The sequence below is a fragment of the Pipistrellus kuhlii genome, unplaced genomic scaffold (assembly GCF_014108245.1).
Source record: "Pipistrellus kuhlii isolate mPipKuh1 unplaced genomic scaffold, mPipKuh1.p scaffold_m20_p_20, whole genome shotgun sequence".
NCBI lineage: Eukaryota > Metazoa > Chordata > Mammalia > Chiroptera > Vespertilionidae > Pipistrellus > Pipistrellus kuhlii.
In genome coordinates, this window is record NW_023425516.1 from 142533 (window position 1) to 170101 (window position 27569).

Sequence of the window (27569 nt, forward strand, 5' to 3'; positions counted from 1 at the left end):
CTGGTGCAATCACTGTGGAGAACAGTGTGGAGTTTCCTCAAAAAACTGAAAATGGAACTCCCATTTGACCCAGTAAGCCCACTCCTCGGAATATATCCCAAGAAGCTAGAAACATCAATCAGAAAGAATATATGCACCCCTATGTTCATAGCAGCACAATTTACAATAGCTAGGATTTGGAAACAGCCTAGATGCCCATCAGATGATTGGCACCAAAAACTATGGTACATTTACACAATGGAATATTATGCAGCCATAAAAAAGAAAAAATTCTCATCATTTGCAGCAACCTGGATGGAATTGGAGAACATCATGCTGAGTGAAACAAGCCACTCAATAAAAGAGAGACACCACATGACCTCACTTATTTATGGGTGATAAAGAACATTATAAACTGAAGAACCAAAAGATAGATATAGAGACAGTAAAGCAATAAGCAGACTGTCAAATTACAGCGGGGAGGTTGGGGAGATCTGGGGGAGATAAGAGATCAACTGAAGGACTTGTAACATGCATATAAGTACAACCAATGGACACAAAACTCTGGAGAGGGAGGGTATGTACAGGAGGGGGGGGGCATTGGTATATGTACAAAAATAATAATTTAATTAAAAAATTTTTTTTTAAAATAATGCCACCTATTCACAGGGTTACTGTAAGGAGTTAATGGCACAGTAAAGTACCTAGCACAGAACCTGGTACATAGGAAATATTAAAAAAAAAAAAGAAAAAAAAAAGAAACACCTGTTAAAGTATTATCGTTATTGTATTATCATTATTTATTTTTTTAGAGTGTGTGGAAGGGAAGGGAGAGGAGAAACATCAATTGGTTGCCTCCCACATGCACTCCAACTGGGGATTGAACCCGCTACCTGGGCATGTATCCTGACCAGAAGTCGAACCCACAACCTTTCAGTACACGGGACAACACTCAACCAACTGAGCCATAAGAGTAGGACAGCTATTAATACTGCAGGGTTCTGCCTTATATTGCGTCCTTCCCACACCACTATTTTTGGCCTTGTATACAATGCTCTAATGAAGTCTTTCAGGTGGGAAATGGGCCCGTAGCATACCAAATTCTGCACTACTGAAGAAAAGTATATATTCAGAAGATGAGCTGCCTTCAATTCTGAACAAATTGTTGAAATGCAATAACTCTTATCATAGGAATAAAGATATGTACTCTAACATCTTTATCTAAGCCTTATTTTTAAAATTTATTTTACTTTTAAAACCTGTGATGAAAAAACACATCTTACTAATAATCAGAAGTAACAAGAAATGGAAGTAGCAAGAAACAAAAAGCCAAAACTGGTTTGGCTCAGTGGATAGAGCGTCGGCCTGCAGACTCAAGGGTCCCAGGTTCGATTCCGTTCAAGGGCATGTACCTTGGTTGCGGGCACATCCCCAGTAGGGTGTGTGCAAGAGGCAGCTGATTGATGTCTCTCTCTCATCGATGTTCCTAACTCTCTATCCCTCTCTCCTTCCTCTCTGTAAAAAATCAATAAAATATATATATTTTTAAAAAGAAATAAATAAAAATTTTAGGCAAAGTTTAAAATTCTGAACTGTGAGCTGAAGCCGATTTGGCTCAGTGGATAGAGCATCGGCCTGTGGACTGAAAGGTCCCAGGCTCGAGGTTGGGGAGATCTGGGGGAGATAAGAGATCAACCGAAGGACTTGTATACATGCATATAAGTACAACCAATGGACACAAAACTCTGGGGAGGGAGGGTATATACGGGAGGGTGGGGGCAATGGTATATGTACAAAAATAATAATTTAATAAAAATATATATTAATAAAATTAAAAAAAAAAAAAAAAAAAGGAAAGAAAGGTCCCAGGTTCGATTCCGGTCAAGGGCATGTTCGTTGGTCGTGGGTACATCCCCAAGAGGGGGTGTATAGGAGGTGGCTGATCAATGGTTCTCTCTCATCGATGTTTCTAACTCTCTATCCCTCTTCTCTTCCTCTCTGTAAAAAATCAATAAAAAAATATTTAAAAAAAAAATTCTGAACTGTGAATGCTCGTGCTATTTGTGAACATTTGCCAAAAGAGTGCTTTAAAAGCAGAGAAGCACGTTTCTTGTAGCATCTCTCAAAAACAAGCAAAGGCCCACATAAAGAAAACAAGCTACTCATTTTATAAGTATAATAAACCATCCCATGTACTACAGCTTTGAGTCATACCCTGCTTCCTGAAGATCTTCTTTTAAGTATGCAACCTAGAGACCTGAAGAAATCCCACAAAATTTCTAGTCCCTTCTAGAAACTGTGAGGGTTTCTACTTCAAAGTTAAACAAAAAACTTATCCTATCCTGTATAATAAAAGGCAAATATGCAAATCTACGGCAAAAAAAACAATGGATCGCAATGACGTGCACTGACCACCAGGTGGCAGACATTCCACAGGGGGAGGGCCACTCAGCCAGAAGCCTCTGTAGCAGGACTAAGGATGTCCAACTGTCAGACATCCCCTGAGGGTTCCCTGACTGTGAGAGGGCACAGGCCGGGCTGAGGGACCCCCCTGAGTGCAAGAATTTCATGCACAGGGCCTCTAGTCCTATATAATAAAAGGCCAGCAACCAAAACAGCATAACAATCGGAACAACGGATCAACCAGTTGCTATGAGGTGCACTGACGAACTCTTGGTCCCGAGCTCAAGCCCGCAGGCTTCAATTGGTCAACGAGGAATTACTGGGGAACCAGGGTGGCGGCGGGGTGGGACTGGGGACTGGTAAGTGGGCGGAAGGCAGACCTATTGGTCCCTTCCCCTGGCCCGCAGATTCCAATCATGGCAAACAGGGAACCAAGGTGGGAGGTGTTGGAGTGGGACTAGGGACTGACAAGCAGGTGGAAGGCAGGCTTCTTGGTCCTTCCCCCTGGCCCATAGGCTCCAATCGCTGGATGGTAAATGAGGAACCACAGGGAACTGGGGTGAGCGGCTGTAGGGACTGGTGAGCAGGCAGAAGATGGCCCTGATTGCAGGCTAGGCCTAGGGACCCTACTTGCACATGATTTCATATGCTGGGCCTCTAGGAGAAACATAATTTTCAAACCATATCTGAATAACACAAATAAATTTCTAGATACTTATTTTTCCTCTATGCCTTTACCTATACTAACATGAATGGCTGCCATTTGAATTAAGAATAAAGACAAAACCAACTGCAATGAAAAGCTGTTATTAGTTATTTAGTGACTAGATAACAGTTTTTGTTTTGTTTTTCTTGCTTTTAAAGTTTGTTTTTTCCCCCCCAAACAAAACAACACACTGCTTCATTCAGTAATTTTAGAGATTTTAAAAGGTGTGACCCACCTTACTGAGATCTTTGGCAGTCACACTATCATCATCCCGGCAGGGCAAACGATGAACAAATGCTAACATCTGATACTTGGCTCTGATGAATTCCGCTTTATTAGGACTGGTTGGAAAACAGAAAAAAGAAAACATTTCACTTGCAGTTCAGATACGACATTCCCCATTCTCTAGGCTGTAAAAAGAAGAGGAAGTGACCTACATTCCCTAATAAAATATTAGGGAATAAAATGAGCAGCACTGAAATAAGTTTACAGCAGTGGGTCTGAAAACATATTATTAGTAATTATAATGGCCAGGACTGAATATCTGCTTTCTATAGCATCTCTTTTCTCTGTGTAATGTTGTAATTGACCTAACAACCAGCATTTCATCCCATCTTATAGGCAAGGCATCAGGCTGACTGGAGCGCAGAACCTAGATGTCTGGTCTGACAGACCTCTTGTTTGAGTACCTAAGCCAAAATCTCATTACACCAACAACCTTTAAGCCTTAGTCTCAAACTGGAGAAACCACTGATTTGTGCTGTGTAACCCTCAAAAGAGATGGTCCTGTGCTTGGCCTGATTCTGCATTTCTTTTCCCTTCTTTATTGATTTTTAGAGAGATAGAGGAAGAAAAGGAGAAAGAGAGAAACATCTACCTATTGTACCACTTATTCATGTATTCACTGGTTGATTGTTGTATATGCCTTGACTGGGCCTATATAACCTTGATGTATCCATGCTCGAACCCAGTGGTCGGCAAACCACGGCTCGCGAACCACATGCGGCTCTTTGGCCACTTGAGTGTGGCTCTTCCACAAAATACCACGGCCTGGGCGAGTCTATTTTGAAGAAGTTTAGGTTTAAAAAATTTGGCTCCCAAAAGAAATTTCAATCGTTGTACTGTTGATATTTGGCTCTGTTAACTAATGAGTTTGCCGACCACTGCTCTAACCAACTGAGCTACCTGGCCAGGTCCCCTTGTTCTGCATTTCTAATAGCAAAGAGTTCAATGAACAATTGGGGGAACCACCTCCTGTGCTGCCCTTGTGGAGGCTGGTCAAAAATAGCTGCACTCCTTTCAGTGGGCCCATGTGCCCCAAAGAAATAAAAGTATTTATAAACATTCCACTCACTGTACTTTATCCTGTGGATTAGCTTTACGTCTTCCACTCATAATAGAGGCAGGATCCAGCAAAGAATGCTCCCATATTGAGTTAGCACCATTATTATATAAGGTTTCAACCATCTAAAAGCAAACAATATAACATCATATTTTAATTTCTTTCCACAAATATTCAGTGGTAATCAATGACTGAACAAGAAAAACAAAGCCCCATTACAAAAACTAGCATGCCTGGCATCACACACATCATCTTTTTCTCATTTTAGAGCATGAAAGGTGAACCATTACACAGAATTCAGATTTGACAAGTAGGATATCTAAATATCTAAATGGGTTTGATTATGTTGTTCTTATAGATTAATAGAGGCAGGATTCACAAAATTCATGCAAGGAGGCCTTCCTTTCCCCGGCTGCCGGCACCAGCTTTTCCCTCCGGCACCCGGGACTCTGGCCGCAGGCAGGCACCGGACGGGCTTCCCTCTCAGCACCGGCTGTCTCCGGAAGGTCGTCCAGTCTAATTAGCATGTTATGCTTTTATTATTATAGATGAAGAAAAAGTACTTTGACACTTTAAGGCAGTGTTTTCCACGACTGGTTATCCAAATACTATTTAAAAGATTCCTAACAATCTATGTACTGTAGTCTATCCACTTGGTATTTTTCTTTAAATCCACTCATTTTTAAAACTTTTTCTAGCAATAATGGCTTAATGTGTTACTTATAGCTTTCATATACACATTAATATAATGCAACCTCCGAAATAAAGATTACAGTATTATCTACATCTGTCTTGAGTACCACTGGGGGTTCATGTATCATATTTTGGTAAAAGTTTTAGGGTCAACCCTGGCATTTTAAACTACTCATCTCTAGCCTTTATTCAGACCCTCTAACAAAAATCTGTAAACACAGACCTGAGAACAGTAAATACCCACTTACTTGCGCAAAGAATGAGCTGTTAGAAACTTGTGAGTAAAAGTTATTAATAAACCATATCTTCCAATTTCATCTCAAAGCATGGCGGCTAACATGGCCCCATCTGTTTTTTTACATTAGTGGAGATATCAGAGACCCAAACCCACTTGTTCTGGTCCCTTAGTGTGTACAGGCACTGTTAAAGGACATGTTATGCAGCTGCCACAGACTTAGTAAAATATGTACTCAAGACAAAGGAAGGGGAAACACATGCTTAATTCTCTGCTCCAACAGAACTTGGAGAATGTGTATCCAAAAATAGAAATACAGGTGACGTGACACTGAATCACAAGTAAAACAACACACAACACTTAGCAGAGTGTTAGGTGATCCATCAAAACATGTTAATTGAATTTGTTCTCTAACTAGTACAACTTTAAATTAGATGTTTCAGAAATTTCTGAGGAATCCCATTCTGTGCTTCTATCAAAGGAGGAAAAGAAGTGCTAAAAATATCAGCAAGTACTGAGGGATAAGTACATTAACAAAAGTTTCTAAAGCAGTAGCTTTCACCACGATATGTGGAAATGATGAGGTGTTTAAAAACAATTTCTGGAGACATTCTAGAAAGTTAGCAGTGAAGCAGTACCAAGAAATTTGAATGACTACTTAGCTATCTGTCTGTGATGGATTTAAGATAAGCACAGCACTCTATTCCGTTACCATCCAAACATTTTTGTATGATTTAAGGAGTAGGGGAAACTTCAGTTGCTAAAACAATGAGCCCTAAAAACTTAAATCACAAACCACGAGAAAAAGTCTTCCTTTACCTGCAGCAACGTTGGAGGCCACGGCGTGTGCTTAAGATGCCTTACTTGAGAGATGTGGCGCCCTAGACTCCGGTGGACACTGCAGCACTCATCGCATATAAAAGTTCCCCTATTTACTGATGCCCAGGAAGGATCTGGAAAGAAAATGAAATACCAGTTGGTTGCTTTACTGCCAGATGGCAAAAGAGACTGAGGTAAGGTTTTTCAGAAAAAGGCATTTTTGTTGCTTTAGTATACTAATCAATCCAGCTGGTGATGAAACCTATCTTGCCTGGTTGGGTACAATGTTAATTGAGACTAAAAACTTGAGTTGAAATCCTCTATAAGCAGTTATCTCCTTTCTGGTGCAGGGCCACAGTCTGAAGCCCTAATGGGATCTACCACCTCAGATACATGCTCTTTCATTCAATATGAGAAGCAAATTGAGAGGATATAGATGAATCATTTTATCCATCTCCACAAATGGCAAAATAATGTAACTGTGACAGTGAATAATCCACATAGCATCATCCAAAGAAAATGGTGAAAAGATTGCTGCAAATCTATATGCCTATCTGCGTAGCAAAAAGCTGCAAGTGATAAAACTATAAGACTGCTCAGCTGTTGTAGTTCTCATGACTGACTGGGAAATCTGGTCTCCTCCACTAGAGAGATGTTCCAGGACCGACCGTGGTAGGCAAACTATGGCTCGAGAGCCACATATGGCTCTTTGGCCCCTTGAGTGTGGCTCTTCCACAAAATACCACAGCCTGGGCAAGTCTATTTTAAAGAAGTTTAAGTTTAAAAAATATGGCTCTCAAAAGAAATTTCAATCGTTGTACTGTTGATATTTGGCTCTGTTGACTAATGAGTTTGCCGACCAGTGTTCTAGAATATCCATTAGTTGTTTTAAATAAACTACTGGGGTTTGACTGGTGTGGCTAAGTGGTTGAGCATCGATCTATGAACCCAGAGTTCATAGTTCGGTTCCCAGCAAAGCACATGCCGAGTCGTGGGCTCCATCCTTAATAGGAAGCAACCAATCAATGATTCTCTCTCATCATTGGTGTTTCTATCTCTTTCCCTTCCTCTCTGAAATCAATAAAAAATATATTAAAATAAATAAACTACTGAGTCCAATCTTGCAACTGCTCTGAAAGAACAGATCTGTAATAGCAGTGGCTTCAAAGAAGCAAAGATGTCTAATAAAAATGAGTGGTATTTTTGGTGTACGTAATACTTTTTTCCTATGAAGTTTTAGAGACAGCTATTGAAACAGAAATAATCCACATTGGAAAAGTACACTGGATACCTAGAAACCAGGGGGGAAAAAAGAAAAAAGAAAGAAAGAGAAAAAGAAAAAAGACCTACATTTCATCAAACTCACAATGGAGTGACAATAGGTGCCACACAAGCTCCCTGGTCTAAGGGTTATATTTAAAAGTTCTCCAATGTCCACAAAAATCTCTAAAATGCATGTACACCATCTTTACCATTTTTAACAGTTTATTCAAATCCTTTCCAACCATATAATGAAAAGTTATGGGATTTCAATCAAAGACAAATCCTAGGAGTCAGAGAGTGTGGTGGTTAAGAGAACTGTCTCTGGAGACAAGCAGTCCAGGGTTTGAACCCCAACTCTCCCACTTCTCACACAATGAGCTAAGCAAGTTATTTATTTATTTATTTATTTATTTATTTATTTTTTTTTTTTTTGAGCATCCTCACCATGAATCAAATGGGAATATAACACATCTCAGGAGAGTGAGGATATAAAAAGTCAGTAAAGTTGCTTGCATCTAGTAAGTTCTCAGTAATGTTAACTGTTATAACTTTTCTAAATTATTTTCTAAGTACCACTCAGATATTTTCAAGAATCCACTGAAATTCATGACCCACTGGAAAAGTTTTTAAAATTATTTTTTTAGAGAGAGAGGAAGGGAGAGAAATAGAGAGACAAAAACATCAATGAGAGAGAAAATAATTTGGCTGCCTCCTGCATAATCCCTACTGGGGATCAGACCCCCAACCTGGGCATGTGTCCTGATGGGGAATTGAACCAGTGACTCACTGGCCGATGCTCAACTACTGAGCTACACCAGCCAGGCTGGAAAAAGTTTTGATTGGTAATACAATGTAGATTGTTTCATGTTAACATTGCATTACTATTGTAAAAGTCTCAGTAAAACTCAAAGTAGAATATATTTTAAATGAACTAGATTCTTTTTTTTAAGATAAAATATTTACTAAGATGTAAATATTTACAAGATGATGAAATGTTTGCCATGAAATAGAACAGAAAATAATTCAGTACTATTATGCCATTCTAAAAAGCAAAGACTGACAACATCAAGATGAAGGATCCCTACAAACACACACAACATTGCTTTTTTGCAATATGGTGCCACTACTGGTGATAAAAAAGAGATTGTTTTGAATCACAGCTTTGGTTTTCACATATCTATTCAGTAGACTCACAATGTTCTTGGAGGAAATTAGACAAGAACAAGACAACTAGAACTTAACACACACTAAGCAAGGTTCTCAATTAATCACTTTAACATCATAGATCAGAATCCCATGGAAAGAACATCAGAATGTTATATAACTTGAGTTTATATAAATGATATTGGGTGAACCCCCTTCCAGATTACCTGTTTTGGTTTTTTTATTAATCCTCACCCAAGGATATTTTTCCATTAATTTTTAGAGAGAGTGGAGCTGGGGAGGGGTGAGAGAGACAGACATCAATTGATTGCCTCCCGTAACCACCCCGACCAGGGCTAGAGATCAGCCTGCAAACGAAGTATGTGCCCTTGATCGGAACTGAGCTCAGGACCCTTCAGTCTGCAGGCCACCGCACTGTCTACTGACCCAAACTGGCAAGGGCCCTTGCAGTTTATCTGAAGCATAACACCAGAGGTACTTAACCTGGACTCCAGGAACACAACAATGGGGCTTTGGAAATGTCTGTGACCCTACTGAGAAATCTTAAAAGAAATTCTGTATGAAAGATTAAGTATGCATGCATTTTGGGGGGAGAAGGCCTTAGTATTCATCAAAATCTGAAAGGGATTCCGAACCATAAGGTAACGATCCCGAGGGCTTAGCAAAAAAGCAGCACAAATTCCTGGCTGCTCAAGTTCACAGAATACTTCAAGGTAGCCTACTTACATTCAAAACGGGAAGGAAGTGACTCAAGTCTCATAGATTAGGCATATGAGACAAGTAAAATGACACAATAGGAGAGAAAATGTTCTGAAATGCACAAAACACGGAAGACGTGCAAGGTAGTATGTAGGGCGGCAACGGAGCCCAAGTTTCCCTTCGCCCCATATCATCCCCTCAGAACTAAAAAATATGCATTCCAAGAGGAAGTTTGAATCTAGCCTCAAGTGAATCAAACACATCAGACAGTTCGTTCAACTGAAAACACAAGAAATAAGGAAGTGGAACAAGTAACATTTTTAGAGCCTACAATGGAGTTTGTGTAACTTACGTAGTTGGTAAAACACCTCTTTAACCTCTTCCACCCGGCTCCCTACCTTCAAAAGCAGCTGGTAACAGCACTGGCACTCCCAGGCGAGGGAAGCACCGCGGAAGGCTGGAGTGATCACGGAACTATTTAAAATCGATCCCCACTGCCATGCACCGAGATGAAGTCCAGAGCAGTTGCAAAAGCACCGCTGCTCAATGATTTCATTAAGATTGTTTATTGGACGCTTTTGTGCCAAGGAAGCCATCTTACCTTTGAATTACTTCCAATTCAAAGCAGATAAACCCAAGCACCGAAAACAGCAGAGACCTGTCAACTCGGCTCCAATCCCTAAAATGGATCTGAACTCTAAGTCTGAAAATTACACACGGGAGGAATGGTTCTGCCTTTCCCATGCCCCCAAATGCCTGGCTGCCCGGTTTGTTTTGTAAACAGTAATCAGTGTACAATCCAGAAGTTCAACTCTAGCTTTCAGGGGCTGACAGGTTCTGTTCTAAAGAACACAAATCAGAGAGAGAGAAAACGCCACCGCCAAGTGATGTGACCTAAGAGTGTTCGCTGAACCCTCGGAACCAGGGGCTGGGGCTCGGGGCTCCGGCGATGCCCACTGGAAAAAATGAGGACAGCAAGGCTCAGCCGAACGCAGCCACCGGCCCAAGGTCACCCAGAAGCAACATCCAGTTTGAACTGGGGCGCTCAGACGCCAAAACTTGAGACAGGCATCGACTCCTGGGTGCCGGTGGCGGGTGCAAGCCCCGGACCTCCCGGAGCCTCTCCCCGGGGGAGCGGAGCCCGCACGCCAGGAGCGGGGAGTCGTCCCCGGGTCGGGGGCCGGTCCCGGCGGAGGGGAGCGGCGACGGTCGCCCACTCGGGCCGGGAGGGCTCCGGCGAGCGGCGGGCGGCGGGCGGCGGGCCGGGGGTGACACCTGCGCCCCGGGGCCGCGGCGGGGAGGACGGCCGCGCTGACTTCTGTAACTGGCCTTCCTGCGCGTTGCCCAAGCCCCTTCCTGTGGGAGACGCTGCCGGCCTCGAGCCCGCCCCTCTCCGCTAGGCCTGGGGCGGGAGGCCGGGAGGGACCGGAGGGCGGCGGCCCCCCGCCCGCCCGGCTGACAGGCCCGGGACGGCTCGCGCCCCAAGGCTGCCTCAGCGGCTCCGAGCCGCGGCCCCGGGCACACGGGGTGCAGGACTCGGCCGCCGGGAGCTGCCTGCCCCGTGGGGGCGGCGCGGGGCAGGGGTCCCGGGCAGGAGAGCTGAGGGGAGCGGGCCCGGCCGGCGGCACTCACCCGGCCCGCTGCAGTCGGCGCACATCTCGCTGCTCCGGAGCCGCTTCGACATGGCTCCCGCCTCCTGCCTGCCGGGTGCCTGAAGCCCCGAGACAGCGACGGCGGCGGCGACGGCAGCGCTTCCGCTCTAACGGGTCCCACCGCGGCGCTGGCGGCGGCGCCTCTCCCCTCAACGCTTCGCAGCCGCGGCGCAAGGCGCAAGCGCGGGGAGGCGCCCGCTGGCGTCGAGGGTCACGTGACCCGAACGGGCACGCTGCGTCGTCGCCATCTTGAGTGAGGGCAGATAGGTACCCGGGGTCTTCTGTCCGCTTATCAAAGCTGAGTTTGGGTCTCCCTCCCGGGAAGAGAGTCCGAAGAGGGTCGCTTCATCCTATCGCTGAATAATACTGGAGAGAGCAGCAAAACACCTACTGACTGGAACTGTAGCCACACTTTACTGAGGCAATCAATAGTCACTAGCATAACTTTGGCCAAGTTCATTTATTCATTACTTTATGCAACAAATATTTATTGAGCACCTACTATGTTCTATACACTGCTCTAGGCACTGAAGAAACAGAAGTGAGCCAAGAAGACAAACTATCCCGTCCTGATGGAGCTGACATTTGATGGCAGTAGACTTACAGTAAAATGAGTAAAATAAGAATGCTAGCTGTTCCTTAAGCTGCAGTTTTAGTCTCATCAGCAAATTGGAGATAAATGTGTTATCTAACAATAAACTTAGACTCGCTTTTGTATGGCCTGTTATCTAAGAATGGTTGATAATTTTAAGGGGTGGTAAAGAGGAAGAGGAATAACCAACAAAACTCATAGGTGACCTGGAAAACTAAATATATACTATCTGGCTAAGGAGAAATGTAATAATTCACAGAAAAGTGTGGTGTGCCTGTCCCATAGCAAGCTGTCAATAATAGTAGCTTCTATTATTGTTGGTATTTGGTTTTACTATTATCTTCTTGTCACAATTTGTTTTTAGAATAAGGATAGCATAAGAATAGATAACCTAAAGTAATTTACAGGATGCTATAAGATAAACGCAACGAGGTGAGTTTAATCAGTGTGAAGGAGAGAAGAGACGTGGCCCTGATGCTAAGGAATATTTATTGTATGTGCTATCTGTGTCAACCACACAAAAGAAGTCAAGAGGCTTTGACTACAAATAAATGACAGAGACTTATTCAAGGGTCTTAAGACTTGCAAATAATAAACACCACCAGAATGTTACAAAGAAAAGAGAAACCAGGAGGTCATGGTTTTGGATGGCAGAGCACATGCCAGGGCGGCAGGCTCAGTGGTCATCGATCTTATGCTCTCTCATTGGTGTTTCTCTTTGGAAGGTGTCAGTTGTCTCTCTAGAAAAATCAATAAAAAATATATTTTTAAAAAGTTTATGTCCTCAAGCGCAAGCTTGTCAAAGTAAAATAAATTATATTCCTCATGGTTCGGCCCATTTGGTGTGAACCTGTTTTGTCAGCATGACTGTACTGAGTTGATCTTGTTTGATTCATAGATTTCTCATATGTAAACACAATTGTGAGCTCCGTTCAGCAGATATTAGATGCCTCTTATGGGTCTGGTACTGTTTGACTTTGGGTACTCTGGTAAGCAGCCGTTGTGGAGTTTTTCAATTAATGAATAAGAGGTGTTCAATAAACCTGGAACAAGAGACAAGATTAAGTTGCACAAGGTTTCTGAAAGGATAGGAAGTCCTGGAAGAAATCGATGTGTCTTTCTCATGTCTGTTTCTCTCGGCCTCTCCCCTTCCAATAGTTCTCAGAAGCTCTGGGTTTTGGTCCACCTCTCCATTTTGATAAATGTGTGGTAATCTCCACACATTCCACAGTTAGAGCCTCTGGGTACCATCCCGGTGCTCCTGCATCCCATTTTGGATGGGAGACTCACAAATCTTCTGGACTCAACTCACGCAGAAAATGGATTAGGCCAGCAATCTTAAACAGCTGTTGTTGCAGGCATCTGAAAAGCTGAGAAGGCAGAGGGTAAGCTTTCTGGGTTCATCAAATAATTTCACCCAGCTATGTAGTCTAGTTGTGGACAGCTCAGATCGGTGAGTAGATGTAAATTGACTTGGTTCTTTATTGAATCAAGGAGCTACATTCAGTGTCTTATGTTGGAACTCAAAGAATGAACTTTGTTGAAACTGGTTTGGCTCAGTGGCCTGCAGACTGAAAGGTCCCAGGTTCGATTCCGGTCAAGGGCACATACCTTGGTTGGGGGCACATCCTCAGTAGGGAGTGTGCAAGAGGCAGCTGATCCATGATTCTCTCTCATTGAAGTTTCTCTCTATTCCTCTTTCTTCCTCTCTGTAAAAAAATAAATAAATAAATAAATAAAAAAAATATATATATATATATATATATTTTTTTTTTTTTTAAAGAATTAACTTTATACTTGCAGACTGTGGTCAACTCTGTGTATTCAAAACCCAAAATTCAAATGGCTAGCTTCAAAAAACATGACACTCATGTGTGGAATAAGCCATAGGTAACATAACCTAGTTTGGAGTTCAGATATAATGGTGGTTTTCGACTGGGGGTGATGTGCCTCCTCCATGGAACAACTGGCAATGCCTGGAGGGTTTGTGTGTGTGTGTGTGTGTGTGTGTTTTGTGTGTGTGTGTGTGTGTGTGTGTGTGTGTGTGTGTTTTGGGGGGGTGTGAGTGCTACTGGCAACCAGTGGGTAGAAAGGCTAGTGTGGACGAAAGGAGCCACATGCCAACCTGACAAGCTCAGGGGAGGCCTGTGTGGCAGTCTTGCAAACTCAGAGACCTAAAATAACCACAAAAGATGGTTTGAAAATTAAATATTTAACTACAAACAGGTTATAGTGGGTAGTCATGTCCTAGGCCGATATTTTCCCTGACAAAGATCTTCTTTACTGAGCTCATTTGCCTTTTTTCCTATAAGATAACATATCTGTGAGATGTCTGGGTAACTTGTAACTTCCCTTTTTCTGGAGCTCCTGGGGCACAAACTAATGTGTTGAGTGCCAGGATGATGCCTCAAATTCCTTCATCATCATGTTAATTGTTCCTGTACCCACATAAGTATGTGTCCATCATTTTACTTTTTATCCAATCCCAGGGATTTCCCTCTGCTTTGCTTTCTCCTGCCTCCTTAATCCATCACCAATGAATTTCATGTAACCCACTTATGTCCCTCCTTTGATTGCAATGTATAAGTAGAAATGTAACCCGCCATTCTTCAAAGCATTATCTCGATTCATTGAGGTTTTGCTTCCCGGAATAGGTCGACAGTTTGGCTCAAATAAAATCACAAAAATTCTTTACAGTTTTCAATGTTTTTTTGTTTTTGTTTTTTTTTTCGTTAACACTATGGATGCTGCTCAATCTTACAAAGCACAGAACAACCCCCACAGAAAGAATGATCTCCTTCAAAAACGCCCTTCCTTGAGAAACCATGAGATAGAACAATCTGCTAGGCCATGCAACTCTTTAATGCCACTTCTCTAAGGTTTGTAGTTCCCCCTTCAAAGCAGTTTGGAGGTGCCCACTTCCAAAATGGCTTCTGACCAATCACAGGAGCCTCTGCGCGGGTCCCGGAAGGCGGACAGGGGAGTCAGTAAACGGAATGGTCCTGCCCACGGGCTGTTGCCACCCCCCGGGCGCGGAGTCGTTGGAAGGAGCCGGTTGTGGGCAGAACCATTTGCGGTTGCTGGAGCGGGGGGGTTACGGGCAGGCTGAGTTTTTTATTTCCAGATCCTGAGCCAAGAGGGAGGGTTTGAAATCTCCTGCGGAATGTCGCTGTGTCTGCCAGCGCGGAGCTGGACGTGGGGGGGAGCGGGTGGGCCCCGGGCCGGGGGCCTGGCCTCTCTCCCTGGCCTCGCCCCCCCCTCCGCGGTGAGCGGTGGTCCGCTCCCGGCACTTCCCGGTTCGGGGCAGTTCAGCCCGCAGAAGTCGGTTCGGAGCTGTCAGCGCGGCGGCGGCGGCGCGGTGGGGCGCGGGGTGGGCGCGGCTGAGCGGGTCCTCGACCCGACCCCCGACCTCCCGCGCTCCCCGCCCCTGGCCCGCGGGCCCTCCGCCGCGCCCCGCGCCCTCACTCGCGCGCCTTCTCTCGAGCTCGCCGGCCGCCGGGCGAGCGGGCGGCGCCGGAGACCCCGCGGGGGCTGAGGCTGGGCGGCGGGCGGCGCGGCCCGGCGGCGGCCTCCTCGCCATGTCGGCGGCCCGCGACGCCAGCGGCCACTTCCCCCTGCACCTCCTCGTGTGGAACAACGACTACCGGCAGCTGGAGCGGGAGCTGCGGGACCAGGTGAGGGCGGGGCGGGGCGGGCCGGCGGGGGAGGCGGAGGGGGAGCTCCGGGGTCGTTTAGCCTGCGGAGCCGTCTCCGTCCTCCGCGTCCGGGCCCCGCAGGCCCGTCAGTCCTCCGGGCGTGGGGCGGGAACCGTCGCAGGACGTGCCTTGAGCGCCTACTGTGTGCCAGGCCCGGTGCCGAGGGCTTGGTGACATGAACTCTTTTTGACTTTGCAACAGTCCAAGGAGGTAGGTGCTATTATTGTTACGTTGGAAAGAAAGGGAAACTGAGGCGCTCAGAGGTGATGCGCTTTGCTCAAGGTCGCCCACCTATTACCTATCAGTCGGGGTTCTCTGTGTGAGCACCGCGCCGTCCCAACCAGGTAGGCTCTTCCCCAAGCAATACCCGCTCCGCACCCCGCCCGCCCTTTTCGTAAGGAAGGGCTCGGTGGGGTTTGGAGTCCAGGTGGCAACCCGCCCTGTGACCTTGGGCAAGGCGTTTTCCCTCCCTGGCCCAGGGAGACTGATGCCTACCCAAGTCTGAGAATCACTGGTGCCCGGGATCCTTAAAATCCCTTCGTGTTCCAAAGTACATCGATTCCTGGTCTTGTATGTATCACCTTCTCTTTAAAGCAGTGCTTCTCAGCACCTCCGGCATGGCTCAGTGGTGGAGCATGGACCTATGAACCAGGAGGTCACTGGTTCGATTCCCGGTCAGGGCACATGCCCGGGTTGCGGGCTCAGTCTCTGATCCCTAGTGTTGGGGCGTTTAGGAGGCAGCTGATCAATGACTTTCTCATCACTGATATTTCTATCTCTTCCTCTTCCTTCCTCTCTGAAATAAAAAATATCTATTAAAAAGTAAGTAAAGCAGTGGTTCTCAGTTGGAAGTGGTTTTGGCCCCCACCGCTCCAGATGCATTCAGACAGTTTTGGTTGTTACACGTGGGGAGTGGGTGCTCCTGGGATCTAGTGGGAGAGGCCAGGGATGCAGCTCAGCATCCTGCAGTGCACAAGATAGCGCACCCCTCCCCCCCCAATCAAGAATTATCAGGCCCCAAATGTCAGTAGTGTTTTGCTTGAGAAGCCCTGCTTAGGCATCTCTCCAATTCTGGGATTCGTGGGTGCCTTCAGGTTACGAGCTAATAAACTTAGCCGTTAGAATAAGAATTTGTAGTTGTTTGGTGTAATTGTTCTTGTTGATTCATTTTATCCAGTGTACTAACATCCTGGTTTTCGAATTGGCACTGTAATTGTCCAGGAGTTTTAGGTTGAAGGAGCATTGAGCAGTCAGAGTTACCTCGTTTGGTAAATGGTGACTGCTAAGCTGTGCTTGCACCTGCCATATTTCTTTCAAAAGTGTTGCGCACCCACTGGAAGTCAAAGTGGCTTTTTTTTTTTTTTTTTTTTTTTTTTGTAAATCCTCCATCCAATGAAAATAAACCTCTATTGTAAGTCCTTGGTGTTAATTAGATCATGCCCCCAGAGTAAATGACTCACCATAAGGCATCCTCGTGTACCTGATGACTTAACCCTTTCTGTACAGAGGGAGGCCTCCATCACTTTGCTCTTAACTCTAAGTCTCACCATGGACACTTTAAAAACCACCGGGCAGTTATGGTTTTAGGTCAGCTGCATTTGGCATCCTCAGTATCGGGCTGTCCAACTCCTTGTGAAATATCAAGATAAAGTACAAAGTCACAGAACTAACAACCCCTTTGATAGAGAGATTCATCACACACTTTCAATACCGATTTCTGAAAACAGCCCACTTTCTAGCCTTTGGAGAGGAAGAAAAGAGTTTAAATAAACTGGGGGTTTTCTTGATAGAAAAACTTCTTTGATAAGAGCAGTCTTGGTTTATAATCTGTAATGTGACATAGTTGAATTATTTCTTTTTCCAGAAAGCTGTGACAAAGGTGTTCACTGAAAGTTCTCTGTGACTTGAAAAACCTAAGGACGCTTGTGATTAGAAAATTATAATTTTGCAGCAGATTTTCCTTGAATAACTTGGTCCTTAATGCCTTCAGCAGTCAAGGAGGTCTCAGGAAACTGTTCATACTTGCTAGTTATTTGGTTTTGACTTTGTTATTGGTTATCACTGTAGATCATTTCACAGTATACCTGTTCCCTTTGGGGAGGAGAAAGGTCAAATGTAATCATAAAGAACATCTTGAACCCATCCAGTGTGACTCCAGGGATTGAGCATCTGTGCACCAAGAGGTTGCTGGTTCGATTCCTGCTCAGGGTTTAGAGCTTGATCCCCTGTAGGAGTATCGATATTTTTCTCTCTCCCTCTCCCTTCCCTCTCTGAACTCAATAAAAACATTTTTAAAAAATATTTTTTATTGATTTTTTTACAGAGAGGAAGGGAGAGGGATAGAGAGCTAGAAACAGATGAGAAACATCGATCAGCCGCCTCCTGCACACCCCCTACTGGGGATGTGCCAGCAACCAAGGTACATGCCCCTGACCAGAATCAAACCTGGGACTCTTGAGTCCGCAGGCCGATGCTTTATCCACTGAGCCAAACCGGTTTTGGCAATAAAAACTTTTTTTTTTTTTTTTTTTAAAAGAACATCTTGATCATGGAAACTTCACTGTGATGACCACAAAACCCAATTTCAATTCTGAAAGTTGGCCATTGAAAGTGTTGAGTTGACCTAGCTTCAAAGGCTACCTTGTGCTCAGAAGAGGCTCAGGATTGGTTTTACCATCCTGAAGTTCATAATTATTTTTTTAATAAAGTTTCTTGCATTTTGATTTTTCACTGGTCCCTGCAAATTATGTAACTGGTTCAGGTGATCATTGATATTAAAATTCAAGGCAGGAAATATTTTATTGCTTTCATAGTTATTGAGATCCTCTGTTAATTATGAACCAGCTACCTACTTCTGACTCGGAGGCAGCTGAATTAATGGCCAGTTCTAATGCTGATTTCAGTTGTGAGAATGGGTAAGTTATTTACCCTTGCTGAATTGTTTTATCGCCTGTAAAACTGCACATAAAACATTTCAGCACAGCCCAGAGGTTTGATTACTGCCAGGGCACATGCCTGGGTTGCAGGCTCAATCCCTAGTAGGTGCTGCGCAGTTTTACATTTATTTCTAGACACCAGTCTTTTGGGGTGGGTGCTGTTATGATTCCCATTTTACAGATTAGGAAACTGAGGAGGAGAGGCACTGGTGTATGCTTAGCCAGTGGCCGAACCAGGATATAAACCCAGAAAGTCAGACTCTGCCCTAATCCTGTATTCTTAACCTTTATGCTATACTTATTTGATTAAAAGTACCTTCATATCAGGATTATGGAAATAAGGCAGAGAACCCATCTGAAAATGCAGGCAGATAGTGAATGGGTATAATACCATTTGCCATAGTTGCTGCTGCTGTTATGATGATCATCCTGGGTATTCTACTTTTTTGTGTATATTCCAGTTTTTCTAAAGGAACACATACTGGTTGCATAATTTAAAACAAAAAATTCCTACTACCCCAGCAATAAAACCAGCTGTTTCACTTAATGTTTTATTTGCCAGTAAGTTTCTGCTATCCATTTCTTCATTCCTTCCATTCCATGAGTGAGACTTGAAGCAGGCACACTGGTAAGAATTTAATTTTGTCCTGTGAACAGCAGAACAGGAAGAATCAAGTTTATCCAGATGAAGCTGATAAGTATATGCTTCTGCGTGGGTGTTAGCCCCCGACCCGATAACTTGCTACTAGCTGGAGTTGGCTGTTTAGTAACTAACTTTGTCAACTGTGAGATTGTTTCAGGCTTTTTTTTTTTTTTTAATTTTTTTTATTGATTTTCCACAGAGAGGAAGGGAGAGGGATAGAGAGTTAGAAACATCGATGAGAGAGAAACATCAACCAGCTGCCTCCTGCACACCCCTATTGGGGATGTGCCCGCAACCAACATACATGCCCTTGACCGGAATCGAACCTGGGACCTTTCAGTCCGCAGACCGGCGCTCTATCCACTGAGCCAAACCGGTTTCGGCTGTTTCAGGCTTTTAACATTAGCTCAGCAAAGACACAGTATTAAGTGCCTTCCTTTCAGGCACTTTATTAAGTGCCTCTTAACCCATCAGCTTTGCTGTCTTTAATATTCAGTGGGGCCTTCAAGTTGGTTGGTGCAGTGGAAATGATTTGTGTTATGGTTATGCCATTTATCATTTAGCAAGAGAGGTCTGTTACATATCCTTGGCCTTACGGATGCTGGGAGAATGAATAAAAACTTACACAGGGAGAGTGAGTGAATGGAAGGGGACAAATACAAAGGCCAGTGAGTGCACCTTAGACGGGGAAGGGGAGACCCTGGGACTGGGTGGATAGATGGTAGCAGATGAGGCTGACTAGGGCCAGCCCAGTTCAGGCAGCAGGTGAAAGCACAAAATTCGGGCAAGAGGAAGAGCGCTGTCTAGGCAGCAGAGCCTGACCAGGAACCACCCTGAGGTGTCCACCCCCGCCTGTGGCAAGGCTGGGTGAGGCCACTGGGCACACACTCAAGTCAGTGCCTGCTGGCCGGAAGCCTTCTGAGAGCCGGGGCCAGACACCCCAAGATAAAGGGCCTAGAGCTTACTCAGTGCTCCCCCTGGGCCCTCAGGAACTCGGGCTCACCTTAGAGAACCAGGCCAGTGGGTACCTTTCCCCCCTTGACTTGGCATGAGGAACCAGCTCAGGCCACAGAGGACCAGGCAGCCTGAGACTGCCCACGAGTGAAGGTGGTTGCCCGAGGGAGGTGCCCCGCAAGAGGGAACAGTGAGCGTTTGTAAAGCACGGACTTCTTGCTGAGACCAAGGCACGGAAGGTTGAGTAATTCACCTGAGGCTGGGAGGGGATCAGGAAGTGAGACTTGATGTCTAGTTCTGCAGCTGCACTCAAAGCTCGGCCTTTTGCTGCCTCTGGAGGACAGCAGGATGACAGGGAGGCTTTGAGCAAGAGAAGTTGGTGGGTCGAAACCGGTTTGGCTCAGTGGATAGAGCGTCAGCCTGCGGACTGAAGGGTCCCAGGTTCGATTCCGGTCAAGGGCGTGTACCTTGGTTGTGGGCACATCCCCAGTAGGAAGTGTGCAAGAGTCAGCTGGTCAATGTTTCTCTCTCGTCGATGTTTTTAACTCTCTATCCCTCTCTCTTCCTCTCTGTAAAAAAATCAATAAAATATATTAAAAAAAGAAAGAAAGAAAAGTTGGTGGGCTTAAATTAACAGGTAGGAAGGAGACATGCAGACATCTCATACTTTTCTTTTAGAGGCACTATTATACTTAAAAGGGGTATTTTTAAAATATATTTTTATTGATTTCAGAGAGGAAGGGAGAGGGAGAAAAAGATAGAAACATCAATGATGAGAGAGAATCTGCAGGCCCTTACTGGGGATTGAGCCTGCACCCCCGGCCTGTGCCCTGGCTGGGAATTGAACCATTACCTCCTGGTTCATAGGTCAGTGCTCTGGGCTGGGGTGGGCATTTTTAATTTGGTACAGCTCAGGACTGAAGGAACTTAAAGAAAAAAACAATCAGCTTTGAAAGTGAATTTCAGTGAAATTCTGAAAGCTCTTGCTCACTAAACTAATGTCATTATCTGAGGACCCTAAGACTCACTCTCAACTAGAATGAAATTTGAACAAATCTCTTTAAGGAAGAAAGTGACGGCTTATATAAAATGACAGTGTGGCCGAAACTGGTTTGGCTCAGTGGATAGAGCATTGGCCTGCAGACTGAAAAGTCTCAGGTTTGATTCCGGTCAAGGGCATGTACCTTGGTTGCGGGCACATCCCCAGTAGGGAGTGTGCATGAGGCAGCTGGTCGATGTTTCTCATTGATGTTTCTAACTCTCTATCCCTCTTTCTCTTCCTTTCTGTAAAAAAAATCAATAAAATAGCCGAAACTGGTTTGGCTCAGTGGTAGAGCGTCGGTCTGTGGACTGAAAGGTCCCAGGTTCGATTCTGGTCAAGGGCATGTACATTGGTTGCGGGCACATCCCCAGTAGGGGGTGTGCAAGAGGCAGCTGGTCGATGTTTCTCTCTCATCGACGTTTCTGGCTCTCTATCTCTCTCCCTTCCTCTCTGTAAAATATCAATAAAATATATATTTTTAAAAAATCAATAAAATATATTTAAAAATAAAATGACAGTGTGGGCATATGAGAAGAGCTGACTCTTCTCAGTGCTTACTCTGGGGTTAGGCATTGTGCCTTGTAAGAACTCAGTAAGGTAGGTATTTTTTATTGATCTCATTTTATAAGGGAGCAAACTGAAACCAAGAGAAATTAAGCAACTCATCAAACAGTATATCGGTACATTAGTTTTATGTATTACATAGAGCACATACATACATTGATTTTTAAATATCTTTATTGGGATGTAATTCACTTATGCAATTCACCTATTAAGGTGTATTATTCAGTGTTTTTTAGTATATTAATTGAGTTGTGCAATCATTACCACTGTCAAATTCCAGAACATTTTCATTACCCCAAAAGAAACCCTATACCCCTTAGTTACTCCCCATTTCTTCCAATCCCTTCAGCCGCAGGCAACCGCTATAGATTGTTATCTCTATAGATTTGCCTATTTATTGAACCCACAATCTAGGTGTGTGCCCTGAATGGGAATCGAGCCACGGCTTTTTGGTGCACAAGATGACACTTCAACCAACGGAGTCACCCAGCCAGGCACAAATGGTATTTGTGTAATGCTCTTGTGTCCTGCAACCTTATTGAGCTCATTTATTGTGGTCCTACTAGTTTTTAAAGGGATTCTTTAGAATTTTCTATAAATGAAATTATGTCATCTATGAACAGAGATAGTTTTACTTTTCCCTTTTATTTCTTTTTCTGCCTTATTGCCCTCGTTAGAACCCCCAGTACCATATTGGATAGACGTGGTGAAAGAGACCATCTTTGTCTTGTTCCTTATCTTGAGGGGAGAGCATTTAGTCCTAAACCATTGAGTATGATGTTGGCTGTGGGTTTTCATAGACAGAGGCTCTTTGAGGAAGCTCCCTTTATTCCTGGTTGGTTTATCATAAAGGGGTATTGGATTTTGGTTGGTTGTTTTTATCAGAAAGGGGTATTGGATTTTGCCAAATGTTTTTTCTGCATTGTCTTAGTCTGTTTGGGCTGCTGTAACAAAATACTGAGCAGTTTATAAACAATAGGAATTTATTCGTCACAGTTCTAGAGGCTGTCAGTCTGAGATCATGGTGCCAGCAGATCCTGTGTGATAGCTGGTGAGGGCTCTCTTCCTGGTTCATTGTAGGAGCCTTCTCACTGTGTCCTCACTGAGGCCTCTTTTGTAAAGCCACTGATTCCCAACTCCATTCCGGAGGGCTCCTCCTCATGACCCAAGTACCTCTCACCGGCCCCACTTCTAATACCATCATCTTTGGAGGTTAGGACTTCAACATAGGAATTTTGGGGGTAGACCACAGCGTGCATTTATTGAGATGATTGTGTTTGTTTGTTTGTTTTTAATTTCATTCTATTGATATGATGTATTATATTAATTATCAGATGTTAAACCATCTTTGCATATATGAGATATCATTTGGATATCCCCTTTCATATGTTACTGAATTTGCATTGCTACTATATTATTTTTGCATCTGTTTTCATAAGAGCTAGTGGTCTGTTGGTTTTCTTTTTTTATGATGTGCTTTTTATCACGATAATACTGGGCTTATAGCCTGGCTCAGTGGTTGAGTGTTGACCTATGATTTAGGAGGTTACTGTTCGATTCCTGGTCAGGGCACATTCCCAGGTTATGGACTCAATCCCCAGTAGGAGGCAGTCAATCGATAATTCCCTCACATCATTGATGTTTCTATCTCTCCCTTTCCCTTCCTCTCTGAAATCAATAAGAATGTTTTGTTTTTTTTAATAATTAATACCATTTCTTTATAAAATCTTCCTCCAAAAAAGAAGAAAAACTTCCCAATCGGATCATGAGCCCAATATTTTTTAAAAATATGTTTTTATTGATTTCAGAGAGGAATGGAGAGATAGAAATATTAATGATGACAGAGAAACACTGATCGGCTGCCTCCTCCACACCCCTACCTGCAAGCCCCCCACGGGATCAAGCCCGAATCCGGGCATGTACCCTGACAGAGAATTGAACCATGACTTCCGGGTTCATAGATTGATGCTCAACCACTGAGCCATACTGGCCCAGCTTTATAATATTTTTTATTTCTGTAGAGTTGGTAGTAATAACCTGGTTTTGTTTACTTGAGTCTTCTCTCTTTTCTCTCAGTCAATCTAGCTGAAAGTTTGTTAGCTTTGTTGAAATATTCCAAGAACCAACTTTTGGTTTTGCTGAATTTTCTCTATTGATTTTTCTATCTTCTGTTTCAATAATTCCAACTGTAATCTTTATTCATCCATTGTTTTTAATTACATTGTCAGCATAAAATAACATTCTTACTCCTTTTTCTCCTTTCAAATGAGCAAGAGAGGCACAGGAGGCTCCGAAGAGTTGTAATTAGCCACGCAAGTGTGCTGCTGTGTAAGCGTCATACATGCAGTTTTCCCTGTGTCCAAAATAGGAAAAGTCAACAACTTAATGTATTTGGCTTTGATTTCATATATTGTATCCAATGCTTGTCTAGGAGCTCCAGTGCTTAGTTAGTTTTGCTGTGGGGAGTGAACAGCAGTAAGTAGTTCCCCTAATTGGGTGATAAATATTGTTAAGCATCTCTTATATATCAGGCAGCAGCTAAACCTAGCACTTTTCATATAAATTGAACTTGTTAAGTAAGAAAAGGTTATATAACAGATGTGTAAGAAGATAAACTTGTTAATTATTTCTTTATTGTTAAACTTCAACTAAGTTCTTAGTTTTTAGCATATTACTTAAAAAAAGAATAAGGATTTAATGCAAATTAGAGACTAGGGTGACAAAGCTAGGAAATAAGAGATGTGGATCCTACGCTTTGGCATTCTTGATCTCTTTGACGAGATGGAGAAGCCAGACTTGGGAAAAGTCAGCGAATCCTGGGAGGTGGGTGGAAGGTTCAAGGAGACACGTTGGTACTACAGTGCCTGAGAGGAATCTGAGGCCTGAGATTGGTCCAGGCGGATGTGTGTTCCCTTAGCAGGATGTCTTCAAACACTTCTATTTTCCTCAACAACAGTTCCTGTCTTCACTGCACAATAGCCATTCACACTTAGCAAAACAGGGAGGCTCTGTAGCTGTTGGATAGTGGTTTGCCCATAGTGCTGCTTACCTTCCTTCCTTGTGGCCAGTGGTGGAACGTTCTGGGTATCTTTGGAGGCTGCAGTTAATCATGCACAAGTGGCATCTCAAATCAAGACAAAGCACATTTTCTACGGAGTGTTATGGCACTTAGCATTTCACATTCCCAAGTCCCGTGGCAGCGTGTTGTGTCCTGGGACAGGGTTCAGAGCTGTCTTTGGAGGGCAGGGCCAGCTCCTCAGAAGGAGCTCCTGCCAGAGAGCAGGCACCGGAGGAGGGTATGTCTGTACCTGGGAGAAAACCCTCAAGGGGAAATGGACTGACGTGTGTGTCTGTGTGTGTGTGCGCGCACGCGTGCTTACATTTGTCTATAAATCTGTGCACATACACGCCTGACAGATCACGCACATTGTCTGCAGGACCCAAAGGTGTGACTACTTAGGCCAGATGGAAGTCAATACACAATAATGAGAATGGTGTGTTGGTGAGAATCCAACTGGAGAATGTCATTTTATTCTGACCTAAATTCTCTTCTGCACTTTCCGTTTTGCATAAATGCCTGTGCTTCCTGTTTTACACCTGAATGCTGATGTGTGCTTGAGAAATCCCCTATGTTTCTTAGGGGAAAGCCTTATTTAGACTTGAGTGTGGTTCGGAGCTTGAGGTGGTGCTCAGTGATCTGAGGCTGGTAGCTAGCATTTATTTATTAGGCATTTAACTCTATAGAAAGAGGAACTCAGTAGTTATCATCTTTATTTATAGCCCCCAAATTCCTATTTCAACTGTGCCCATCTGCAAGCCTTCATTTTTCCATACATTGCCTTAATTAACATGTAAATATTGTTTTCTGTTTTTATACTTAGGATCTCTCAAAAACATTGCCACATTTTTGTGTAATAAATGCCCGTGTTTACTTCACAGAACGTGGAGGCTGTGGATCCACGAGGTCGAACCTTACTGCACCTTGCTGTTTCTTTGGGACATTTGGAATCTGCTAGAGTCTTGCTCCGACATAAAGCAGATGTTACAAAAGAAAATCGCGAGGGATGGACAGGCAAGTATGCTTTTAAAATCTTTAAAGCCTTTCATTTCAGTGTCTCTTTGGGAATAAAGGCCAGTGTCAGGCATTGTCTTCAGAGCCATCTTTATCTGAAGACTCTTTCTCTCCTGGCCTAGGCACTGGGCGAGGAGACAGGAGCCCCGGATGCTGCTGGCTGATGTACAGCGCGGCGGCCCGGATTACGTCCTGGCCCACAGCCCTGAGTAGAGGGTGACGCCTCATCTAGAAAGCAGCTCTCAGTGCAAGCCCTCCCCACCAAGCACACGTGTGGAGGCCAGATTTCCCCGAGGAATGTGATGGGAACTGCAAGGGATCCATCAGGATGAGCAAAATCAAAAAGAAATTATGACCTTCTAGAAATGGCCTTTTCCAGTGAAGTCCTGGCACTTTTCTGTGCTCGTGCCAATTCTCTTATTATTGGTTAGGGTAATCTAATGGTGACAGAGCAGAAAATACACAAGCAGAGCCCTGCTTGCCTGATCTACATGTAACCATAGCTGTGTGATCACATAGTTACAGCCAGCTTTCTGAAGACGTTGTCAGGATTCCATGACCAGCGGTAACAAAGGGGGAGAAGGAGGGGATGGATTTGACCAAGGAGGATGAGGGTTTGAGCAAGAGGCTAAACGTGCTCTGTTTTCGCTTTTTACCTGTGTACGAGCTAGCAGTAAGAAGCCGTGGCCACATGATAACGTGGGGTTACTGCCTCTCTCCTCTCCAGGAAGAACGTGCCGGTCTTTGATCTACGTAGACATTTTTCGGACTGGCTGTGGAATGTGTCAGAAAGCGTAAGAATGCTGGGCCATTAGGTTTTACCTTGTTGTTTTCCAGTTTTGCACGAGGCTGTGAGCACTGGTGACCCTGAGATGGTGTACACGGTTCTTCAACATCGAGACTACCACAACACGTCCATGGCCCTGGAAGGCGTTCCTGAGCTGCTCCAAAAGATCCTCGAGGTACTCAATGTGGCACTGCCGTCATTGGGTTACTGCTGGCTGGCAGCACCCTGTGGAGCGCCTTCCTGAAGAGCTTTATTTTTTTTTTATTTTTTTATTTTTTACAGAGAGGAAGGGAGAGGGATAGAGAGCTAGAAACATCAATGAGAGAGAATCATTGATCAGGTGCCTCCTGCACAATCCCTACCAGGGATGTGCCCGCAACCAAGGTACATGCCCTTGACCGGAATTCGAACCTGGGACCTTTGAGTCCGCAGGCCGGCGCTCTATCCACTGAGCCAAACTGGTTTTGGCCTGAAGAGCTTCATGAGTTGGGAATACATGTACTGAATACTGGAGAGCATGATTTCCTGCCTGTCCAGCTGTTAAATGTGTGGATCTTCCACAAGTTATGTTTCTACGTTACTAGACTTACCCTTTTAAGTCATATTTAAAAAGTAGAACTAAAACAAATAGGCATCAAACAAAGTAGCATCCTGAGCATAGGTCACCTTGGAGATGGTTGGGCCTTGGTGGCTGGAGAGGGATTGTCGGGGTCTCTTGAGGTTCCCAGGTCTGCGTGTTTCTTCTCCTTGTCACTCCTGTTACTTCTAGCCATTAGTATTCTGCGGCTTCTAATTCATTGCCATATTTGATGTACAGTTTTTGGGAAGTTTACCTGTCTTTGTGAATTAAAGTGCAGGACTGTTTGACACCTAGAGAAGTTTCTTAAACAGTTTTACTTCTAGGGCCCTGGATTGTTTTGGATGATGGTTGCCATTCTACAAATAACCTTTGTTACCTGCAAAAACTATTTTATCAGTCAACCATGTGGAATATTCCCAGGGCAGCAAGAGACGAGAAAGTGCCATGGCTCAATTTTCATGCCATTTATTCTCAAATTAAGCACAGACGTGAGCTCCTCAAAACATCTCCAAAGATATTTGTTGATAACTTGGCTTTACGATGTTAGTCAAAACACATTTCTGGAGAAAAATGAGCAGTTCTGTGGAGAAAAGGAACAACTTTGCTAGAAGTTAGACAATCACTGCTCATTATCTGAGCCCCCTTTCAAGAAATATTTCTATGACATGTAAAGTAAATGCTGCCTAAGATGTTAATTTCCATGTACTGCAAAGAAACCTTCCATGGCATATGAAACAGTTATATGCATT

General features: G+C 44.1%; 2 protein-coding genes across 21 annotated transcripts in view; one reads left to right on the plus strand and one right to left on the minus strand.

Moving 5' to 3' along the window:
- Positions 1-11135, minus strand: part of GIT2 (GIT ArfGAP 2) — a 58586-nt gene extending 47451 nt beyond the window's left edge. For 16 of the 19 annotated variants that reach the window (XR_006742321.1, XM_036448963.2, XM_036448964.2 and 13 more), the window contains exons 1-4: positions 10936-11134; positions 6178-6311; positions 4443-4555; positions 3324-3429 (exon numbers count right to left, since the gene is read on the minus strand). Coding sequence is in view for 18 of the 19 variants with exons in the window: in XM_036448963.2 (XP_036304856.1) it covers positions 3324-3429; positions 4443-4555; positions 6178-6311; positions 10936-10987 (405 nt within the window). In the remaining variant the exon portion in view is untranslated. Of the gene's footprint in view, positions 1-3323; positions 3430-4442; positions 4556-6177; positions 6318-10935 lie in introns of those variants that run through there. The other 3 variants (XM_036448973.2, XM_036448965.2, XM_036448970.2) reach the window with 2 other exon arrangements.
- A 3722-nt stretch (positions 11136-14857) lies between these two features.
- The window catches only part of ANKRD13A (ankyrin repeat domain 13A), a 32910-nt gene continuing 20198 nt past the window's right edge, over positions 14858-27569 (plus strand). The window contains exons 1-3 of one of the 2 annotated variants that reach the window (XM_036448756.2): positions 14858-15221; positions 25321-25453; positions 26291-26415. In XM_036448756.2, the coding sequence (XP_036304649.1) occupies positions 15126-15221; positions 25321-25453; positions 26291-26415 (354 nt within the window). In that variant the 5' untranslated portion in view covers positions 14858-15125. The remainder of the gene's footprint in view (positions 15222-25320; positions 25454-26290; positions 26416-27569) is intronic. The other variant, XM_036448755.1, reaches the window with a different exon arrangement.